Here is a 21,543-nt window from a genome sequence, read left to right on the forward strand (position 1 = left end):
TGTTGCACCTTTGAGATTTGAAACTGAGACGCATTAAACCTGAGTTGAGGGAGATTTACTCTGAAACTGATATATGGTCCGCATGAGCCGGGGGGTGGCACATGGGGCAACGGTTAGATATAAAGTGCACTAGTGGTGAACTTGATAGTGGATGTCTACTGAAGATAAGGAAGCATGCTGGTGAAAGCTACAACAATGGAATACTGTGTGTCATCTTGACAGTGCATTTGATGCAAATGCTCCATACGTGAATGGAGAAAAGGAAATTTATTTGAGTTTCCATTATTGAGAACTGTCTGGAGACGTTGACCCATTTGAGAATTGACGTTTTGAAGTGCCTGCAAAGACTGTTCAGAAGAATTGCAAAAACAAAAGATATGAGACTTCAAGCCCATTGCTTCCGCAGGCCATGTCCAAACAATTCAATTAAGGTACCTCACAAATTCAATATCCTGAGGGCAAGTGCTTTGTAAATATTTGATTCCCAAAGATAATGGGTCAAATTCCAGAACGTGAATCTAAGGAGAGAAAATGCTGCTTCCTGCCACCTTCTCCAGTTCGCCAACAACGTAGGAGCCATTGTGAATAAATAACATGTTATCTTATCAACAAGTTGCATTTATGTATTGTCACAATAAAATGACCCAGGCACACTGCGGATTGTCATCAAATGAAATTTGACACCGAGCCATATAAGGAGATATTAGGGCAGATGACCAAAAGCTTGGTCAAAGAGGTAGGTTTTAAGGCATGTCCTTAAAGAGGAAAGAAAAGTAGAGAGGCAGAGAGGTATAAGGAGGGAATTCCAGAGCTTGGGCCTAAGCAACTGAAGGTATAGTTAGCTTCCAATGGTGGCGTGATGAAAATTGCAGATGCACAAGTGGCCAGAATTGGAGGTGTGCAGAGAACTCAGAGTTGTAAAGCTGGAGAAGGTTATTGAGACATGAAAGGCCAAGGCTGTGGAGGGATTTGAACACCAAGAATGAGAACTTTTAATTTGAGGCATTGCATTCCAGACAGTAAAACCAAGGTGATTCACAATAACAATTGTCTGTCAAAATTTGACACTATGCCACAGAAAGAGATATTACAAAAGCTTGGTCCAAGAGATACATTTCAAGGATCATCTTAAAAGGAGCAGAAAAAGGTGGAGGGGGTGACATAAGAACATAAGAAACAGGAGCAGGAATAGGCTATTCAGCCCCTCAAGCCCTGCCATTCAATAAAATCATGACTGAGCGAGGGCATTCAGAGTTTAGAGCTGAAGACATGGTCGCTAATGGTTGAAAAATAAAAATCAGGAATGTGCCTGAAGTTGGCTAAGCCAAAATTGCTTCGATGAAGCATGGAATCCTGGCTGGGACGATCGCACAATTCATTTACCTGCCAAGGTGCAGAGGTAAAAACAGAAAATGCTAGAAAAACTCAGCAGGTCTCACAGCGTCTGTGAAGGGAGAAACAGAGTTGACATTTCGAGTCTGAATGACCCTTCTTCAGAGCTGAAGAAGGGTCATACGGACTTGAAACATCAACTCTGTTTCTCTCTCCACAGATGCTGCTAGTCCTGCTGAATTATTCCAGCATTTTGTGTTTTTGTTTCAGATTCCCAGCATCTGCGGTATTTTGCTTTTAAGATATAGAGGCAGTTGAGTGCCAAGTGTTTGAACAGCTGTAAAGATACTGCGTGTTTTAATACTCACTTTCCTTTTCCCAGGCAATATATCTTCTGAAGAAGCAGAGATGAAAAATCACAAGAGGAAGTTGAACCACAATGAGGGAAGTGATATCAACTTAGCAAAGCTGCCAAGAACATGCCATAACTCTGATGCAAGACTAGAAAATGGCAACATGCAAGTTCCGCTGGACACCAAGCAACTGGATAGAAAGGAAACACCATTGCCTCGACATGAACTCCACAAACAAATGGAGGAGATGGGACAGGTAGTATGTGATGACAGAAACCAGTCTAAAACTTCTCCACAAGAAGAACAATTTGTGGAAAATATGGCATCGTTATCCCAAGAGTTTGCAGGAAAGAAGAAAAATGATGGCCTAGTGGAATTGAAGCCAAATTGTTGCAGAAGTGAAAAGAGATTGGTGCAATCTTCTTGGATAGGTGATGACAACATGTCCATTCATAAAAACTCCTTGACATTTCGGAACCACCTGGAAGACATTGAAAAGTCACCAGTGACATTGCCCATGTATAATCCAAAGAATGAGAACTGGAGAGATAGTCATAGATTAATCATTGGGCAAGATGATCAAAAAATGGACATCATGAAAGGCCCTTTGCAATCTTCATTTGCAGGTCAAGTGTTGCACTGTTCAAATGTTGAATCAAAAGGATTGTTGAGTTTACTCAGTCACTCAGGTTGCAATAAATCACCTGGCCAAGAAGAGGGGAATGCCAGAGATGCACTTTGTAAAGTTTCTACAACTTCCATTGACAGTCTGCAGTTGAGACTGAGTTCCCAGCAGAACTTGCAACTCCCTTTACCTGAAGCCAACACAGCTGATAAATCAGAGAAGACATTATTGTTGAACAAGAATGATCCATTGTCATCATACAATGCATCCAGAGCATTGGAGGGCACATGGCATCCACTTTACTCTTCAGCTGTATCTAGTGCAGTTTGTAGCCCTATGCTTGCTTCGCATGTGAGCACAGGCATGGGAGCGAGCAGCTATTCACATTTAAATACAAATTTTCCACACTTAAGCACCAACCTACCCAGTGGAAATCCATCATCTCTCTCCTCCGTGTTTACCATAAAACCTCAGTTGGACTCCACATACAGCAGCAGTCTTGGACCTCAGCTTTCTGCTTACAGTTGTTATCATCCAAAGCATCTCCAGGCCTCTAGCCAGGCCCAACTAACCACAGCATATGGGCAGCTCAATCCCTATCCCATGATGTGGCAAAATGTGAACATGGACATCCACTCAGAGCCAAGGTTGCCAGTCCCTCATCAGGGTTATGTGAATGAGCAAAGCACCATCAATATGGTTAGTATTTGTACTCTGCCAACTTTTATATATTTGGGGGAAAAGAAACAAAATGTTGGAAATGCACAGAATTAGTCAGGATCTGACGGACAAAATCAGATTTGTGGTGGAACTCAACGTGACAATGAAAACGAGGAGGGAAGAAGGCAATAACAGGTAGTAGAGGGAGGCAAAACAATGTCACAAAGAGAGCACTAGTGGGTAGAATCATTTGTAACCAGATTTTAGAATGCAGGAGCAAAGTCTAAAGGGGCTGTGTACTTGGTAATGGTAATCATATGACATTCCCAATACTCTATTCTCTCAACATTAAGGAATGAAGCCTCCTTTCTGTTGCACTATCCATGAACACAATAGATCATAACCAATGAAGTATTTGTTGAAGTGCAGTCACTTATGTAATGTGAGAAAACTTGGTAGCCAATGTATGTACAGCACGATCCCATATGCAGCAGTGAAATAAATAACTGGATAATGTGTTTTCAATCATGTTGTTTGAGGGATATATGTTGGCTGGGACATACAAGAACTGGCCTTTTCTGCAAATAATCCTGCGGGCACTCTCATTTCCAGCTCAGATGCCTCGGGGCTTCAGTTGAATGAATTATCTGGTCAAGTTTCCATGTGCAGCCTATGCTAAATTCACTGACTGTGCTGCAAACATATTCGGCCATAATGTAATTAGTCTAAGCTAGAAAGGGAGAAATTAGTCAAAGCACATTCCTGGTCATTATCCAGAGATGCTTGCATACATGATCATGGAGTGAAAACCAGTGGAAAAAACAAGCTGCTCTGGCTTCAGATGAAACATTGTTACTTGTCACTGCATTGTCACTGTGCCGTTATATCTGTCAGGGCAGAGAAAAGAGGAAGCTGGGGGGTGGGGGTGGGGGGGGTGTGACCTTATACTGTAGTGGTCTTGTCGAATTAGAGAAATTTTTGACAGAGTAGACTGAGTATTTTTACTTTAGGGGAGTCCAAAATTAAAGGTCATAAATCCAACAGGGAATTCAGGAGGAATATCTTCATCCAGAGAATGGTTAAAATATGGAGCTGCCGCATGGAGCTGTTGAGCTGAATAGTATCAATGCATAGAAGTGGAAGCTGGATGAATAAATGAGGGCAACTCCAATCCTGGGAGTTGGATGAGGAAGGATGAAGGAGGCTCAAGTGGAGCATGAATACCAGCATAGAATAGTGGGTTGAATGGACTGTACATTGTGTGATTTTATGTTGTGTAAGACACTCATGCTGACATGAGATCAAGTGCTTCAGTAAAAGCTGAAAAAAGTTCCATGAGGCACTTTGATTCTGCTACTGACTGATGGATTGATTCATTACATTGCAAAACTTAGTGGAAATGAATGATGACATGCTTGCCTGTGATCTGTTGAACAGGGCCTTCTGAACCCATGGTACTTCCATCAATACCAGAATCAAATTGCTGACAATCAACCAGCTGGTGGACAGTTTGCCAGCAAATCAAACAGTAAGGAGCTCTTGGCAGCTTCGAGTTCAAAAGCACGTTCCACTTATTTTTACCGAGAGTAAGTAAAATTTTTGTTTCAGGGAACTTGGTTCAGACCAGTTGATCTATTTCACAAGCTTCCTTTTTCATTACATATATTTAGACTCAATTATGACTTTGGATGATGCTTAGGGTCTTCATTGATTTATTTGTTCAATGTATTGGTTGATCAGCCTGTTAAACACATATGCTGAACCTTGTTTCTGTTGACTTCAATTGGGAAAGCTGTTAAATAAGTCTGAGCTGATATTGCAGATTTTATCATTTGAAGTCAAAATTATCCTCAATACCTCATTGGACTTGGTCTACATGGTGTTTTTTTCCCCTCTAATGCATCTATCATCCTCTGTCTGCCATTATTCACTCTGTTGTAGCGTCCACTTCCTCAAGCCTTATTTGAAGGTTCTCAGGCTGAATCAGCATGGCAACTAACCGTCTGTATGCTGGCTGGTTTGTTTGTCAGTATACCTCAAGCTGTGCTGTTGCTTCTTTTCCTTGGCTGAAGCAGTCTGTTATTTCAAGGCTGTACAAGCATTTCTTCACAAGCCACCAAACTGGGTCCCTCTTGGCTCCACACTGCTCATCCTCATTTGGGCTGTAAATGGCAGAACTCATGGACCTATGTAGAAAATCAAAGGCATTCACTCAGCTGTATCTTCTGATCTCAACTCCCTCTTGAAACTGCCCTCCACCAAAAAAAACCCCATAAAAACAATATGCTAGATTTGGTCAGCAAATCAGGCAGTGTCTGAAATTAATGTTTCAGCTCTATGACCTTTCATCAGAACCAGGTTAGAGAGATAACAGATTTTAAACAAGTAAAAAAGCAGGGAAAGGAGAAGGGGGAGGAAAGAACAAAAGGAAAGGTCTGTTATAGAGTGGAAGACACGGCAGCTTGAATGACAAGGGATTTTGGTGCAAGGCAAAAGAAGATGGTGATGGGATAAGTCAAAAAAAAAACAAGAGATAGGTCTGGAGGGGGTGTAAATGGGAATTACAGCACTATTAGCAAAAGCTGCCATCTGAAAAAGTTTAAGTGGTTAGAAATTCCTTGTCATCTTAGTCCTAAATGATTGAACCCTCATTCTCAGACTCTTACCATTAGTTCTATACTCTCCATTATCTAGCCTGTCAAGACTCTAAGAATTATTTACTTTTCAATGACATCACCTTTCATTCTTCTAAACTCCAGAGAATATAGGACCCACGGATAGGTAGCTATCTGAGGTTGTCAGGGAGAGGGGAAATCTGCTTTGTATTCAGGGTTTGAATTCTATCCTGGATTAGCCTTTAGTGATCTGCTGTCCAGTGAAAGGCATCAAAATAAGCAGAAGACTTTAAAGGGATTAGTGGTATTTTCGCTGGACTAGTAATCCAGGGACCCAGGGTAATGCTCTGGGGACCCAGGTTTGAATCCCGCCCCAGCAGATTGTGGAATTTGAAGTCTAATGATGGCAATAATGATAACAATTGTCGATTGTTGCAAAAATCTATCTGGTTCACTAATATTCTTTAGGGAAGGAAATCTGCTGTCCTTACCTGGTCTGGTCTACATATGACTCCAGATCCAGAGCAACGTAGTTGACTCTTACATGCCCTTCAAGCAAGGGCAATTAGGTTTGGGCAATAAATGCTGGCCTAGCCAGCGTGGCCCACATCCTACGAATTAATAAAAAAAGACTGCCACACCAAAATATTCTTGCAAAATGACTTGGGGGTAGAAATGGAGTCAGGTATACTGGCTTCCGAATGATAACAAGAGTCAAAAGTGGCAGCTCCTCCAATGGGTTAGTGGGGAAATTAACCACTTAGTCAAGGGGTATTACAGCTTTGATCCCTGTACTACACTTATAACAGTCAGGGCAAAGCGGAGTGAAGCTGATGATGTGCTTATGTCACAGAGACCACACCTTATAGAAGTTGTAAAACAGTACTGAACACTGTAAGAAAGTTGTCATCTGTGAAGTAACGATGTAATTTCTCTTCTAGAGATATAAATGGCACCGAGTTGTGTGGGGATTTTTTACATCCCTTTCCACATAGTCTGAAAGTCCAAAGTACTCCAGGTTCAAAAGCTGACATTCAGCCAGTATCAGAGGTCCAGCTGTGTAACAAATACCTGTTCAAACAGAACCTTGGTTCTCATGACCCAATGGAAGTGAGAAATGATAAGAGAGACAACTCAGTTATGGTGGCAGAGACCAGAGACATGAAGCCACTCTCATTGGCCCAGAGGAATGAGCAGAAGACCAAATCTGGAGAGCATCATTCAGTCTCTCCAAATCCCAGGCCATCTTGGAACAGTAAAGTGTGCTCCACTTCTGCTTTGGACTTGACGTTGTTGAAATACACTTCCAATTTTGCCAGCAAGGTAGAACTTAACACTCAACACCAACTGTTTGCCAATGATGGAGTGCAAAGAGATTTAAATTTCGAAGCAACTTCCTTGTATTCAGCAGTTGATGATACCATTCTACAACAGTCGTCCTTACGTAGACTGCCAAGAGAAACTGCCCAGAAGATGAAAGATCACGATGTCCAATATAAAACATCCCTTTCAATGCTTCAGCAGAATTCATTAGACAGTAAAGAGACCTTTCAAGACTTGAGTTGTGGTTACCTTGAAGAGAAATATGATCTGGCCAAAGTCCAAGCTTTACCTCTACTTGCTGCACCAGTGGAGATACATCACCCCAGGCAGCACTCATTGATAATGCCAACGTTGAAGGCTCCCACATTAACTAAAATTCCAAAAGATGATATGAACATAGATTCCAATGGAAATTGCCAACATGGAAGACTGGAGCCTGAGCAAACAAGTGACTTTTCTGGTATTTCAAACAAAACTTATGTTTGTAATCAAATACCCACTACACCCTGCCCTCGACCCTCTGCAAAACAAATTACACTAGTTCCACAGATGGAATTAGGTGCAAAGATAAACAAAGGCACGTACACCATGACTGAGGTTAACAGGAACATACATCAGGAGGCGAACACTGGCTGCACTTCTTTTAATAACCAATGTCTCTCCAGCTCACCCACCCCCACCCCCACGCAAAGCAATCAAAGTTTGGGACGCTATAAAGCCAATTTGTCTCCCTTAAATGATACCTTAAACACCAAAAGAATTAGTCACGTAACCAGTCCCACGGATTACTACACACCCAAAAAGTACAAGGCATCCAGAACAGAAACTCCCTGTTCCAAGAAACTCTCCAATGAGTGTCTGCATTCTGCTGGGGAGATGAGGACCAGTAGTGTAAAAAAGGACACGAATTCACCAGAAATACTACCACCCAGTGTTTCTCTGATCAAGCAGCTGTCCAGTCAGAATACTTCGAGTGCTGGGCCATCTTTGCGGTCCAACCTGCACAATTGCCACACAAAGTTGAAGAAAGCGTGGCTCACCCGGCACTCAGCACAAGACAACACGAGGAAGCAACAAGAAAGTCATGGCGACGAAAATGAGACACTTTCAGGACGTAACGTTTCCAAAGGGCTAGAGATAGAACCTGCTGCCTTGCTAAATAATTCAAATCAGAAGGAAGAAAGCATTAAGAGGCTAGCAGCCAAAATGAGCTGTGACAGTGAGTATAGTGACCTGGCAGAGAATAGACACTGGCTTAGGACAAGGAGAGAAGGCAAGCTTGCAAACCAGCACAAGTCAGGTCAAGCCTTGGAGGAGAAGGTGAGAAACAGCAGCAAGGAGGACGAAGAACTGAGAGGAGATCGAACTCTGAGCAGAAAACTGGACAAAGAAAGTGGCCATGTTCAGAATGGTATGTTGCAATGGTATGGTGTTGAGAATTTTTTGTTTTTATGACTTCAAGTTACATTGAAAAAACAAGCCATTCAGCCAACTGGTCCATTTCTGTGTTTGTGGTCCACATGCACCTCGTTCAACCCTACTTTATCTGACTCACCAACTTGTTCTTCCATTCTCCCTCATGTTTAGCTTCCCCTGAAATGCCTCTTTTCACCTCAACACCTCTCAGTGGTAGAGTTCCACATTCTCACCACTCTCTGGGCAAAGGTCCAACACCACAATATTCCCTATTTGCTTTAGCAGTCATGATCTGATATTTTGGTCCCTCATTCTGGTCTTGACAAATAAAATTATCTTCTCCAAATTTACCCGATCAAAATGGTTGTTGATGATCTAAATCTAGTCATTCACTCAGTCATTTCTTTGCTGGAGTCAAAAGCCCCAGCAGGTTCAATTGTTCCTGATAGGTATAACCTCTTGATCTTGTAAAGTAGAACTTTTTTGCATTTTCGCCATATCCTTTTTATGATGTGAAGACTAGAATTGTGCTCCACATTTCAATGTAGTTTCAGAAAGGTCCAAGACAAGTTTAATACAACCCCTCTTCTTTTCAGTTCATCCCTTGAAATGTAGACCTCCAGGGCTTTGTTTTTTTTAATGGACTTATTCAGATGCTTTGAGTGATTTGTGTAATATGTAATAAATTGTCTTTCCTGTTTATTTTTCACTCTCTCTCTTTGTCTAATTTGTGTTGGATCAAAGTTTCATGTATCTTCAGGAACTGGTGTGTGTTTGCAGGATAGTTACTTTACTACAGTTGTCGCTGGATAGAGAACAGGAATGTTGATTGGTTACTCTCTTCTAGTCCAGTATATATGAGCATATGAGATAGGAGCACAAGTAGGCCATTCGGCCCTTGAGCCTGCTCCGCCATTCAATAAGATCCTGGCTGATCTGTTTGTGCTTCAAATTCTACATTCCCATCTACCCCTGATCACCTTTGAGTCCCTTGCCTAACGAGAATCTATATACCTCGGCCTTAAAATTATTCATGACCCTGCCTCCACCACCTTCTGAGGCAGAGTTCCAAAGTCACACAACCCTCTGAGAGAAAAATATTCTCCTCATCTCTGTCCTAAAAGGGCGGCCCCTAATTTTGGTTCTGGACTTACCAACGGGAGGAAACATCCTTTCCACATCCACCTTGTCAGTACCGTTCAGGATCATGTATTCTTCAGTCAAGTCACCCCTCGCACTTCTAACTCCAGTGGAAACAAGCCCAGTCTGTCCAACCTTTCCTCATAAGACAACCCACTCATTCCACGTATCAATATAGTAAACTTCCTCTGAACCGCCTCCAATGCAGTTAAATCCTTGCTTAAATAAGGTCACCAAAACTGCACACAGTATTCAAGATGTGGCCTCACCAATACCCTGTGCCACTAAAGCATAACATCCTTACTTTTATGTTCAATTCCTTTCATAATAAAGGATAACATTCCATTAGCCTTCTTAATTACTTGCTGTACCTGCATACTAACTTATTGTACGTCATGCACAAGAACACCTCGACCCCTCTGTACCTCTGAATTCTCCAGCCATTCTCCGTTTAAGTAATGTCATTGCCAACTCTGGTTGGACACGGTCCTGGAGGTTGCATCAGCATCAAATGACCTTCTTAGTCAGGCGCTGCTTTCCGCCATCTCTGATACTATTTAAATAAATGGAGGTTCTGTAGCGACTGTAGCCAAAGTTAAGACTGAACAAGCCAGGTCTCAGGCTGAAATCTGTCTCAGCTGATCATAATTTATTTTTGTAAACGAGGAGGGAAAGCTTCTGAACAGAGAAGCACAGGACTTCAGTGATAACTTTTAAAAGCTGAAGAATTCAAATGCTTATTGAAAGAAAAGGCAAAAAAATAAAACCCTGAACACACAATTCATTCCCTCCGGGACACCCTGGTCCACTCCTCCATCATCCCCTACACCTCAACCCCCTCCCACCTTCCCATGCAACCGCAGAAGATGTAACACCTGCCCCTTTCGTTCCCCCTCCTCACCGTCCAAGGGCCCAAACATTCCTTTCAAGTGAAGCGGCATTTCATTTGCATTTCCCTCAATTTAGTCTACTGCATTCGCTGCTCCCAATGCAGTCTCCTCTACATTGGAGAGACCAAACGCAGACTGGGTGACTGCTTTGCGGAGCACCTTCGGTCTGTCCACAAGCATGACCCGGACCTCCCCGTCGCTTGCCATTTCAACACTCCACCCTACTCTCATGCCCACATGTCTGTCCTTGGCCTGCTGCAATGTTCTAGTGAAGCTCAAGGCAAACTGGAGGAACAACACATCATCTTCCGACTAGGCACTTTGCAGCCTTCCGGACTGAATATTGAGTTCAAAAATTTCAGATCATGAACTTTCTCCTTGATCCCCACCCCCTTTCTGGTCTCCCTTTTTCCAATCATTTATAATTTTTAAAACATATTTTTCTTTTCCCACCTATTTTTAAATTTATTTCGATCTATCATTTTATCTCCACCTTTTAGCCCAGTTCGACCCCTTCCCCCCACCCCACCCCCACTAGAGCCATCTGTCTCTTGCTTGTCCTACCTTCTACCCTTAATGTCACCATTAGCACATTCCTTAGATAATATCACTACCCCTTTGTCCTTTTGTCTATGACATCTTTGGCAATCTCTTCTTTGTCTCCACCTATCACTGGCCCTCTATCCAGCTCTACCTGTCCCACCTCCCTCTTCCAGCTTATATTTCACCTCATTTCTATATTTCCTTAGTTCTGATGAAGAGTCATCGGACTCGAAACATTAACTGTATTCCTCTCCGCAGATGCTGTCAGGCCTGCTGAGTTTTTCCAGCTATTTTTGTTCTTGTTCAAGATAAAAGATGCACAGTTATAAAGAAATCTTACAAAATAACCCCCAAAATGCTTTATCAAAGTTATACAATCAAACTATCTTTCTGGCAACAGCCCGTACAGATTCTTAAGCATAAAAGCCAGGAAATAGTACCCAAACTGAGAAACTGCTTTCACTTTAAACAGAAGTATAATCCACGACTTTTCAGAACAAATCCATGTTAATGTGAGTTTTCCAAAGGGAGATTTAAAACAAACTGTTTCTCAGGACAAATAGGCAGACTCCTAAACAGCAGAGTTGGCCTTCAGTAGGACTTCTCCCACAGCAACTACGGCAGCTGGAACCCCGTTTTCATAAACACCTTATCACCCCTTTCATCTTAGTTCCCCATTGTCTTTAAATACCTCTTTGAAAACTCAGGTTCTCAAATATCAAAACTGTTCATATTCCTATTTTACCTCTGTATCGGGTCAATAAAATTTAAAACGCTTGTCCCTGTTTACTCACAAATCTCCTGTAAAATGCAAATGTTCTTTTTAACCTTTGAGACTTCTTTGAAATGCAACAGCTACAAATCAATTTCAAAACTTATTCCCAGTGCTAATTTCAGATCTATTCTTTTTTCGTATAAGTTAACACTCGCCATAAGGCCTTATTATAAAATGCAAGATGACACCTTTTGTCTTTCATTCCTTAGATTCTACAGACAATCTGACTCCAACAACCTGACCTTTGATTAACCCTTGACACAGACAGGCACAGCTTACCCTTACCTACACAGAATATATATACAAACACAAAAATATAAAAATATACACATCACAGTTCTCAGAATAAATGGAAAACCGGCCATTTTTCATAGTAAACACTTGACTGGTTTTCCTAACCCACAAAATTGCTTGCAGAAGTGATCTGGAGATGAATCTTTCATTGCTGAAGACTCCAAGATAATCCTGGAGAGTTGGCAACCTGATGTGCAGGGGTGCCAAGGGCATATCTAGCTTCATGTTCTGTGGACGTGAATTCGGACTGTCCATGGTATGGAGACATGGGCATCTCTCTGCTCCTTGTGGCTAACGCTGCATCAAGTGATAGTTCAATCCGTTAAACCATGAGGGTGAGTGTGTTTATCACAGCAAATGGTTGGGGGGAGGAGAAGAGAGCATTTCCATGGGAGTGAGGGGTTTGTCCTCATTCATCCAACTTTACCTTGGTGCAGAAACCACAGAAATGGTAGAGAAACCATGTTTCCACTGATATTATGGAGAATCCACCTGGAAATTGACCTTGATTTTTTTGAAACTGGACTCATTTGTGAATGGTGAGAAATGTTGCTATTGCCAACATTGCTGTTACTGCCTTTTCTCATGTGTTATGTAGATCAATCGGATGTGCCATTGCCCATGCTTATCAAGAGTGCAGGAGATTCCTTCCTCCAAGATGTCCCCTGCACTGAACTTTTCACCAACATCCCTCGCTGCCGTGATTGCTGGCCAAGTCGCACTAGAAAGGGACAAGATTTCCCTCCACTATACTCTTCCTGCAGGTTCATGCATCTCCGCAGGTATTTCACACAAAGAAATATGAGGTACATAAAGAGTTGTATAAGTTTCAGTCAGAATTTTATCAATTATGATTGCTACTCATTACACCCATTCTGTTCCTCAGCTATACAGCAATGTATCTGCCATTGCCCATGCTGCTCATGCTACCTTGCACAAATATTTTCCACTGAACACAACCTTGTATTTATAAGGCACTTTTCACATTGTAAAATATCCCCAAATGTCCCAAGGTGCTTCACAGGACCATTTTCAAACAAAATTTGACCTTGAGCCACGTAAGGAGATATTTGAAAATTTCACCAAAAGCTTGGTCAAAAACGTGGATTTGTAGGAGCATATACAAGTTTAGGAATGGAATTTCGGTGGTAAGGATCTTGGCATTAATAGGATGGACAACAATAGTGGATGATGAAAATTGTCTGTGCCTATGAGGCCAGAATTAGAGCAGTGCAGATATCTTGGTGGGATCATGGGCAGATTTGAGGCTGGAGGATGTTACCAGAGATAGGGCGGGCAGAGGCCATGGAGGGATTTGTAAAGAAGGATAAGGACTTTAAAAATGAGGTATTGCTGGTTTGGCAGTTAATGGAGCTCATTGAACACGGATGCTGCTTGATTTGTGCCACAGCTGCAGCACAGCGTGGTCCCATCTATGCAACTGATCAAGACTAGACCCAAGGTGCAGTGAATCGCTCACCATGTAGCTGTTGTAAGCTCATCATGAATAACCTTGACAAGGCCTTAACAAGCAAAAAGTCAGGTTGTTGCTCAATGATCATTTGAAAGAATTTGTTGAAGCAATTGTGAACCATTTGGGTCCTTCCACTTCTGCTCCATCATGTTTAGTTCAAGACTCTTTTACTTCTTGGATAAATTTATTGACTGGAGGAATTTTGGTGTTTTTTTTTACACTTAGGTTTGGTTATTTGGTGCTGAAATAGCCCCCTGCATATCACTGTGCTGGATATTGGGATGTGATTTGAATGGATTGCTAATGAAATTGTCCAGCATTGGCCCAGAACCTCAGGGAAAAATATTCACTGTTTGCAACCAAGAAGTTGTCCCCTCTTACCTGTCTCTCTTTCTGTCTTTGTTTCCTTTGTCAGGTTGTCCGTCAGCAGGAATGGAGGTCTGAAGGTTGAAGGATTCTCCACAGAAGACCAGGTCAATGAAGAAGCTCCACTGGAGCCAGTGGCCCATGCCACAGGGACTGTCTTGGACCCTGAAACCTCAGCCTACATCTTGACACATGTCGGCGATCCATTTTGTGAACTTGTGCTGGCCGAACAAAGATTGCTCAAGCAGATCAGCGAAAGCTATGATGGTAAGAGTATGGGTCAGGAACAATAATAGTTCCTGACTTTTATGAACGATTACACTGAGTGGCAACTTAAGCCAAATCTCTCCTCTTCAAAGGAGTCATATATAGTAGAGGGATCCTAGAAATCACAGAATGATGAAACACAGAATGAGGCCATTTGGGTCATCATGTCATGCTAGCTCATTGCAAGAAGAACTCAGCTCATCCTTCTCCCCTGCCCTTTCACCAAAGCCCTACTAAATTTTTCTTTTGAAAACATGGTCCAATTCTCTTGTCAAGGCATTGATTGAATCTGGCTCCACCACACTCTCAGTCAGTGCATTCCAAATCCTTACCATTCACAGCATAAAAATGTTAGTTAGTTTGTCAATGTTGTTCAATTGATGTCCTATGGCTCTTGACCCTTTTTCCAATGGGAACAGTTTCTCTCCATCCACTCTGCCTTGAATCCTCATTATTTTCAACATGTCTATCTTCTCAATCTTTGGTTCTCTAAGGAGAACAACACCTCTTTCTTCAATCTATCCATGTAACTGCAATCCCTAATCCCCGGAACCATTCTCATAAATCTTTTCTGCACCCTCTCTAAAGTCAGCACATCCTTCCAAATATATGATGTCCAGCATTAGGCACTATATTCCACTTGAGGCCAAACCAGTGTTTTGTGAAGGCTCATCATAACCTGATTGCATTTGTAATCTATACTCCTATTTATAAAGACCAGGATCCTGTATGCCTTTTTAACTGCTCTCTCAACTTACCCTGAAGCCTTCAATAATTTGTGCAGGTATGCCCATGCCCCTCTGTTTTTGTGTACCCCCTTTAGAATTGTATCCTTTATTTTTTTGTTGCCTCTCTTCGTTCTTCCTAACATTAAATTTTATCTGCTACATGTCTGCCAATTCCACCAACATGTGACCTCAAGAATTCTATCACTATCGCTTTACGGTTCACATTACTAACAAGTCATGTGTCATCTGCCCCCCACACCCAAGCCTAGGCCATTAATATCAATCAAGAAAAGCAGCTGTCCAAGTACTGATCCCCGGGAACCCCATTGAATACCTTCCTCCAGTCTGAATGACAACCATACATCAGGACTGTTTGCTGTCACTTAGCCAACTTCATATCCATACTGCCATTTTATTTTCCCTTTTTATTCCACGGCTTCAAGCTTGCTGACAAGCCTATTTTTGTGGATGTGCCAATCAAATCAGTGAACCGTATACATGGTGGGGGAGAGCTCTCAGGGCCTTCAGTGCTTTGTGGTTTTTACTCCTGTCATATTTTGTCCTGCCCCTCTTCCTCAAGGCACTGTCACTTCTGGTATTCAGTTCCACTGCAAGCTTCCCGTAAATCATCCAACTGCTCACTCTGCGTCCATGAGTATAGTCTGTGAGTGGCAGCAAGCTCATTGTAAGCCTCACCCAATGTTGTCACATAAAGCCTTTCCTCGCCAGACTGGCTGGCCAGCAATCAGGAGTTGCAATGCCAGGATTTCCCTCCAGGTTTCTGAGGTTAAATTCAGGACCTGCCATGCTGCAGATAGTGTATGAAATCAAGTCTTTAGTGTGGTTCAGGCAATGCAATTACCAACTGTTGTTCCACAGGGGCCATTGCCTGTAAAGCTGCATTTGGAGAGAAGGAAGAAACCTGTGACAGCTGTCACTCTGTAGTGTTTAACCTTCACTGGATCTGCCCGAGGTGTGGTTTCTTCGTTTGTATGGACTGTTTTGACCTGAAGCATAAAAAAAGCGTGAGGAACGAAAAAGGTGAGACAGCATGTGTGTTCACATGTATGTAAATGTGTGATTGTGAGTGCACGTGTGTGCACGTGTACCAGCAACAAAGCTGTAGCTCAGTGTGCAGCACACTCACCTCAGAGTCAGAAGATTGGGGTTCAAGTCCTTCTCCAGAGACATGAGCGTGAAACCTCGGCTGATACACTTTTTCCCGAGAGTCTTTTCAGGCACCAAATCATTGGCAGAATCGAGGTGGTCACTCTTGGAGAGCCCCCATGTACCCCTGGATGAGTGGAGACTGTCCCATCCTGCTGTCAGATCTGGACGGTTGCCCATCCCAAACCTTCTAGTGGCTCTTAACTGGAATTGTGGTCTGACGTGGGTGCGCATGGCATCTGGCACCTGGAAATCCTGCTTTCCCCATTCTGCTACCAGTAGACACAAAGCTGGTGAATTTTGCCCCAAACTTTATTGAATTGATTTGAAGGCTCAGCCAGTAAACCAAAATGCCAAAGAAAACCCCCAAGCAAAAGCATAATACAGCAGATGTTGGAAATTTGAAATAAAAAGTGCTGGAAACATTAAAGAGATCTGGCAACATCTATGGAGAGCAATAGCGTTAACGTTTCGAGTCGAATATGGCAAAAAATGTATTCATTTTTGTGACATTACTTTTAAATGTGGCACCTGGTACTTGTGAGGATGATAAACAAAATAGGGCAGGTCTGTGTCTCATGCTTAAAGTCAAAACAGGATTGCCTCCACTTTTAAAACATGCAAAAATCTTAAAATCCAGTCATTCACTTGAATTGAGCCCCATTGTTCATATTTTGTAACTGTATGGAATCCACATCAAGACTGTGATCTGTAATCACAAGACTTTGAACATCTTACTTGCAGGAATTAGAATTAAACTTGCATTTTGTTTGGTTTGAAATGTTTGGCCACAGTGGAGGGAGTGGGTGATGAGATTTTTATTCATTCATGGGATGTGAGCAAGGCCAAATTTATTGCCCATCCCTAATTGCCCCTGTGGTGGTCAACAGCCTCGAACTGTTGCTGTCCATCTTGTGTAGGGACACTCTCAATGCTGTTGGGGAGGGAATTCCAGGATTTTGGGAGTTTCAGCGACAGTGAAGGAACAGCAATATAGTTCCAAGTAAGGCTAGTGTGTGAGTTGGAGGGGAGCTTGCAGGTGGTGCTGTTCCAATGCACCTGCAGCCCTTGTCATTCCTGGTGATAGAGGTTGCGGGTTTGGAAGGTGCTGTCTAAGGAGTCTTGGTGAGTTCCTGCTGTGCATACACTGCTGTCACTGTGTGTCAGTGATGGGGGAGTAAATGTTGAAGGCGGTGGTTGGAATTCTAATCAACTGGGCTGTTTTGACCTGGCTGGAAATCTGCCACAGTGCATCTTGCACTGCGTGCCAGTGCGAACAGATGAATGTTGAAGATGTCGGATGGGGTTTCCGATCCACCAAGTCCCTTTGTCATGGATTGTGTTGAGCTTCTTGTGTCGGTGGAGCCACACTCAACCAGGCCAGTATGGGTACTCAGTCGCACTTCTGCCATGTATCTGATGGTGAACAGACTTTTGGGAGTCAGGGGGTGAGCTGCTCAGTGCAGGATTCCTGACTTTTGACCTGTTTTTGTAGTCACGGTGTTTACATGGCTGGCACATTGCTCAGTGCAGGATTCCTAATCTTTGACCTGTTTTTGTAGCCACAGTATTTACAAGGCAGGTACATTGTAATATTTATTTTAAGTAGTTGGCAAAAGTTAAATCTGTGAGGTGCTGATGAATCAGTTAAAAATGAACAGGTTTTTAAAGGGATAGAATGCATGACTGTCACTAGACAAATGTTGCTCTCTTATACATGAGGTTACAGAATGTAAATTTCATTGGCAAACTCTGATGGCATTAATATTTCCATTCAGAACGAGGAGAGGATGTGGCAGCCTGGCTTAAATGTGTTAAGGGACAAAATCACGACATAAAAAGCTTGCGTCCGACACAGCTAGTTCCCAATTCTGGTAAGAGCTTCCCAGAGCACTTTTGCTGATACAAATTCCCAAGTCAACAATGGAATTTAAGTTTGCTTGAAATTGCTGCATGCTGCCTTGATGGTCCTAGCTTGTGTCCTTCTTTACAGGTCGCGTCACACTCACTGATAGTGGCGTTTTTGTTGGTCGTGGAATGAGAAGAAAATGTGGTCATGTTTCTGAAGCCATGGGGTGTTTTTGAATGTGTGGCATTTGTGGGACTGGAAGTTCAGTGCTTCTTGCCATCACTGGGCTTACACTGGGAGGAGTGTGGGTCTGGCGTGAGGTAGCACGTTTGTTCTTCGTTTAGCTGAATCTGCAGACTGTGAGACATCCGAATCTAGTCATTGTGCCTGACAAGTTGGTTTCCATTCATGTTTAGTGGCTTGGTCACTCTTGTGGTTGAGGTGGGATGGATGAGTTGCTGGAGTTGGCATTAAGTGAGTCTGCATCAGCAGATCCCTGGCCATGCCCCAGTTCAAAGTTGTGTATAAACCAACGTTAATCCAGAACTGTGTTGCCCATATCTAAGCTTGCACCACATGCCATTGGCCCATCATGTTTGTGATATATTTCCAATATTGACTGCAGTTAAGCAATGCCTTGATTATAAAATTAGCATTCTTGTTTGTAAATCCCTCCAACCCTACAACCCTTCAATATTTTTTTAATTCATTCATGGGATGAATCACTGGTTCAGCTAGCATTTATTGCCCATCCCTAATTGCCCATGAGAAGGTGGTGGTGAGCTGCCTTCTTGAAACTCTGCAGTCCATGTGGTGTAGGTACACCCACAGTGCTTTTGGGAGGAAGTTCCAGGATTTTGACCCAATGACAGTGAAGGGATGGCGGTATATTTCTAAGTCAGGATGGTGAGTGGCTTGGAGGGGAACATAGCTGTACTTGTCCAAATCTGCGCAGTTACACACCCCTGACTGTAATTGCTGCACCATTGGCAGCCTTGCCTTCAGTTGCTGACATCTCAAGCATTTGGAATTCTCTCTCAAAACCCCTCTGCCCTTCTCTCCTTCTTTAAAAACATTAAAATGTGCTTCTTAGGTGCTTACATAGCTGGGAGTCAAATAGTATTTGATAATGCTGCTCAGATGTCTTAGGAGATTTTACGAGATTGAAGGTATGATACAAAAGTAAGTTGTTGTTGAATGTGACTTCAGCTGACTGGTGTGTGTGTGTGTATGTCCCGAGTAATTTCTCCACAGCCTGCTGTATTTCTGCCACATGTTTGTGTGGGCAGCATGATGACTCTTCATCAAACCAAGCAGTAGTTCAGGGAAGCATGTTCACAGAGCTAGCAAGCAAATAAGTCAAGTAGTGCCAGACTGTTAAGTGCAGGGGCCCCTCGGTGTCTGCAGGCAGTGGACACAAGAAGAAGGATGGAGCTGGGTCCTCTTGAAGAGTGGGATGAGGGCTGGATCAGGCCCCTATTTTCACCCTGCTTTCCCACTTGTCAGCTATTAGCTTGCCAGAAGACGTGTTCTTGTTCACGGGTAAAGGTTTTGCAGTATTTGTCTGAAGGTTGTAGGTGGGGTCATGAACCACCACCCCCCCCCCCCCAACCCCCACCCAGTGAAAACTCACCCCCTTGGAGTCAAAGTTGACACATGGAGAAGGATGACTGAGTGCAGTATTAGACAGTGCTCCGCTTTATGGATTCATACCGCAGGAAGAACCAGCGCTTTGGGAATGGGAGAAGGGGCAAATGCCTTCACTCACTCTCCATTTACTTGGGTTACTTTCACAGCCTTGATGAGCCTGTGTGAAAAGATGCACAGCAGCAAGAAGAGACTGGGCATCAAGTCAAACTGCACTTGCGTTGATGGAGATATGAAGTGCCCAAAAAAAGCATCTGGCATGAGCAACAGTCCCAAGGTAATGACTTATCTCAAACATAGACTATTTATTCCTGCTCATGTGAGCTTGCAATTATCTGACTAATCCATCTCCCGCTCCCGCTGAAAAATGAGCTGACCGCAACACCAAGGAGGCAAAATCTTGGGTTGGTTACTCCCTCAGCTCTTCATGAAGATCCAGCACAAGCACAATGGACTGTAAGCTTCCCACAGTATTCTTACTTCCTGACTTGTATTGAACATTTGTACTGGTGCCAGGTTAGGGATGGGGGGCTGGCTTGCAGGCCCACCACGGTCAGACAGCTTTGCAACGCTTGTTGTCTGAGCTGAAGGGTGAAGAATAGTATTCATGCCGGTTTGCAAGGGTTCACAAGTCCTTCAGGAGAGGAGGGGGAAGGAAGTGGGAGGTGTCCCTTCAAGTAAATAATGGTGCAACAGTGTTAAATGGTGATGATTTTTTGGTAAGTTATTACTGGGGATTGTTGTTTCCTGACTGTTCATTTCACAGACCTGTAAAGCACTAACAGTTTCTCCCATGGTCCTGACTTTCAGTCACAGGCTAAAAGCAATGTGGAACTGACTCATTCCCTGACTGCTAGAGAGGAGTCTGCCAAATCCACGTCTACAGCAGAACTCAGCCAAGAGTCAAGCAGCAACCACGTCAGCTCCAGCTCCCAATCACCACTGCACTGGCTGGCAGAATTAGCTTCACAGAAAGCCAAACAGGAAGCAAATGGTAGGTAACTATATGAAAGCACACTTCCAGCAGGGAGGATTTACTAGGGGACAGTGGATTACAATCCACAATGGGCATTATCTCCACACTCAAGCAATCGCATGCTTTTACTCTCTGCAATTGAAATTCAAACCTGTATTGTACCTGCCCTAGGAGTGTTAAATGGGACAGTGTAGCAGGATCTTTACCCTGTACCTAACCTGAGTTTGTATCTGCCCTGGGAGTGTTTGATGGGACAGTGCAGAGTGATACTGAGAATGTGATTTTGCTGATGAATGCTGAAAATGCTGTGAAATTGATTGTCTCCATGGTAATCACACAGAAGTAGAAGAGGCGCCATATCGCAGGTACAGAAATGCATCAGTGAGCAGCAGCCTGACTGACCAGAGAGCAAGGTCAACAGAGCAATCCTCAACCTTGTGTGATCTGCTCACCACTACAGCGGGGAAACTGCGCCTGGGATCCACAGATGCTGGCATTGCATTTGCCCCGGTCTACACAACATTAAGCAATGTAAGTCTTGGTGTAGGCAAAGGATTGAGAGGTCTCAGCAGGTTCGGCAAATGTGGAATAGGAGTAAAGAAGTCAAAGTATAGTTGTGTGGTGATCAGGAACCTGCCAGGGCACAAAGGCATGGTGTTGAACTCCATTAGATGTCAATTAGCTGTGGTGGGGGGGTGGGTCTGAGTCAACACGCAATGCATTCATCAAGACATGAGCACTTGTGGCTTGTTCCCTTTACCCTCCCATCATGACTGTACCAGTGGGAACTGCCATGTCTGGCGCAGTGCAACAAGTGGAAGACCAACTGAAGGTTGTCATTTATATCAGGTTGCAGATGAGTTCTTCTGTGCATCCATTACATCTGCCTCTTGAAGAAGCCACAGCTCACTTGAGCAGCCTGATTTTGAAGGAGAAGGTTCCCACTCTGAAAGGCAGCTAAAATAGCATGCTGCTTGACAACTGGTGCTATTGGATGCTGCTGTGCAAGCAGCAGTATTGGAGTATATTAGACAGCATCATTGACAACCTGAAGGAAGACACAGTGGGATGATCAAGCGGCATCATTGCCTGATGGGCTGCAG

The 21,543-nt window shown here is 43.2% G+C and overlaps 1 protein-coding gene across 8 annotated transcripts in view; it reads left to right on the top strand.

Annotated features, from left to right (window-relative positions):
• The window catches only part of LOC121289998 (probable JmjC domain-containing histone demethylation protein 2C), a 62,682-nt gene that overhangs the window by 15,034 nt on the left and 26,105 nt on the right, over positions 1-21,543 (top strand). For all 8 annotated transcript variants that reach the window (XR_005945692.1, XR_005945690.1, XM_041210110.1 and 5 more), the window contains 10 exons: positions 1,715-3,009; positions 4,408-4,556; positions 6,527-8,319; positions 12,565-12,748; positions 13,856-14,073; positions 15,681-15,842; positions 17,747-17,842; positions 19,614-19,741; positions 20,275-20,458; positions 20,781-20,971. Coding sequence is in view for 6 of the 8 variants with exons in the window: in XM_041210110.1 (XP_041066044.1) it covers positions 1,715-3,009; positions 4,408-4,556; positions 6,527-8,319; positions 12,565-12,748; positions 13,856-14,073; positions 15,681-15,842; positions 17,747-17,842; positions 19,614-19,741; positions 20,275-20,458; positions 20,781-20,971 (4,400 nt within the window). In the remaining 2 variants the exon portion in view is untranslated. The remainder of the gene's footprint in view (positions 1-1,714; positions 3,010-4,407; positions 4,557-6,526; positions 8,320-12,564; positions 12,749-13,855; positions 14,074-15,680; positions 15,843-17,746; positions 17,843-19,613; positions 19,742-20,274; positions 20,459-20,780; positions 20,972-21,543) is intronic.

The sequence above is a fragment of the Carcharodon carcharias genome, chromosome 17 (genome assembly GCF_017639515.1).
Source record: "Carcharodon carcharias isolate sCarCar2 chromosome 17, sCarCar2.pri, whole genome shotgun sequence".
NCBI lineage: Eukaryota > Metazoa > Chordata > Chondrichthyes > Lamniformes > Lamnidae > Carcharodon > Carcharodon carcharias.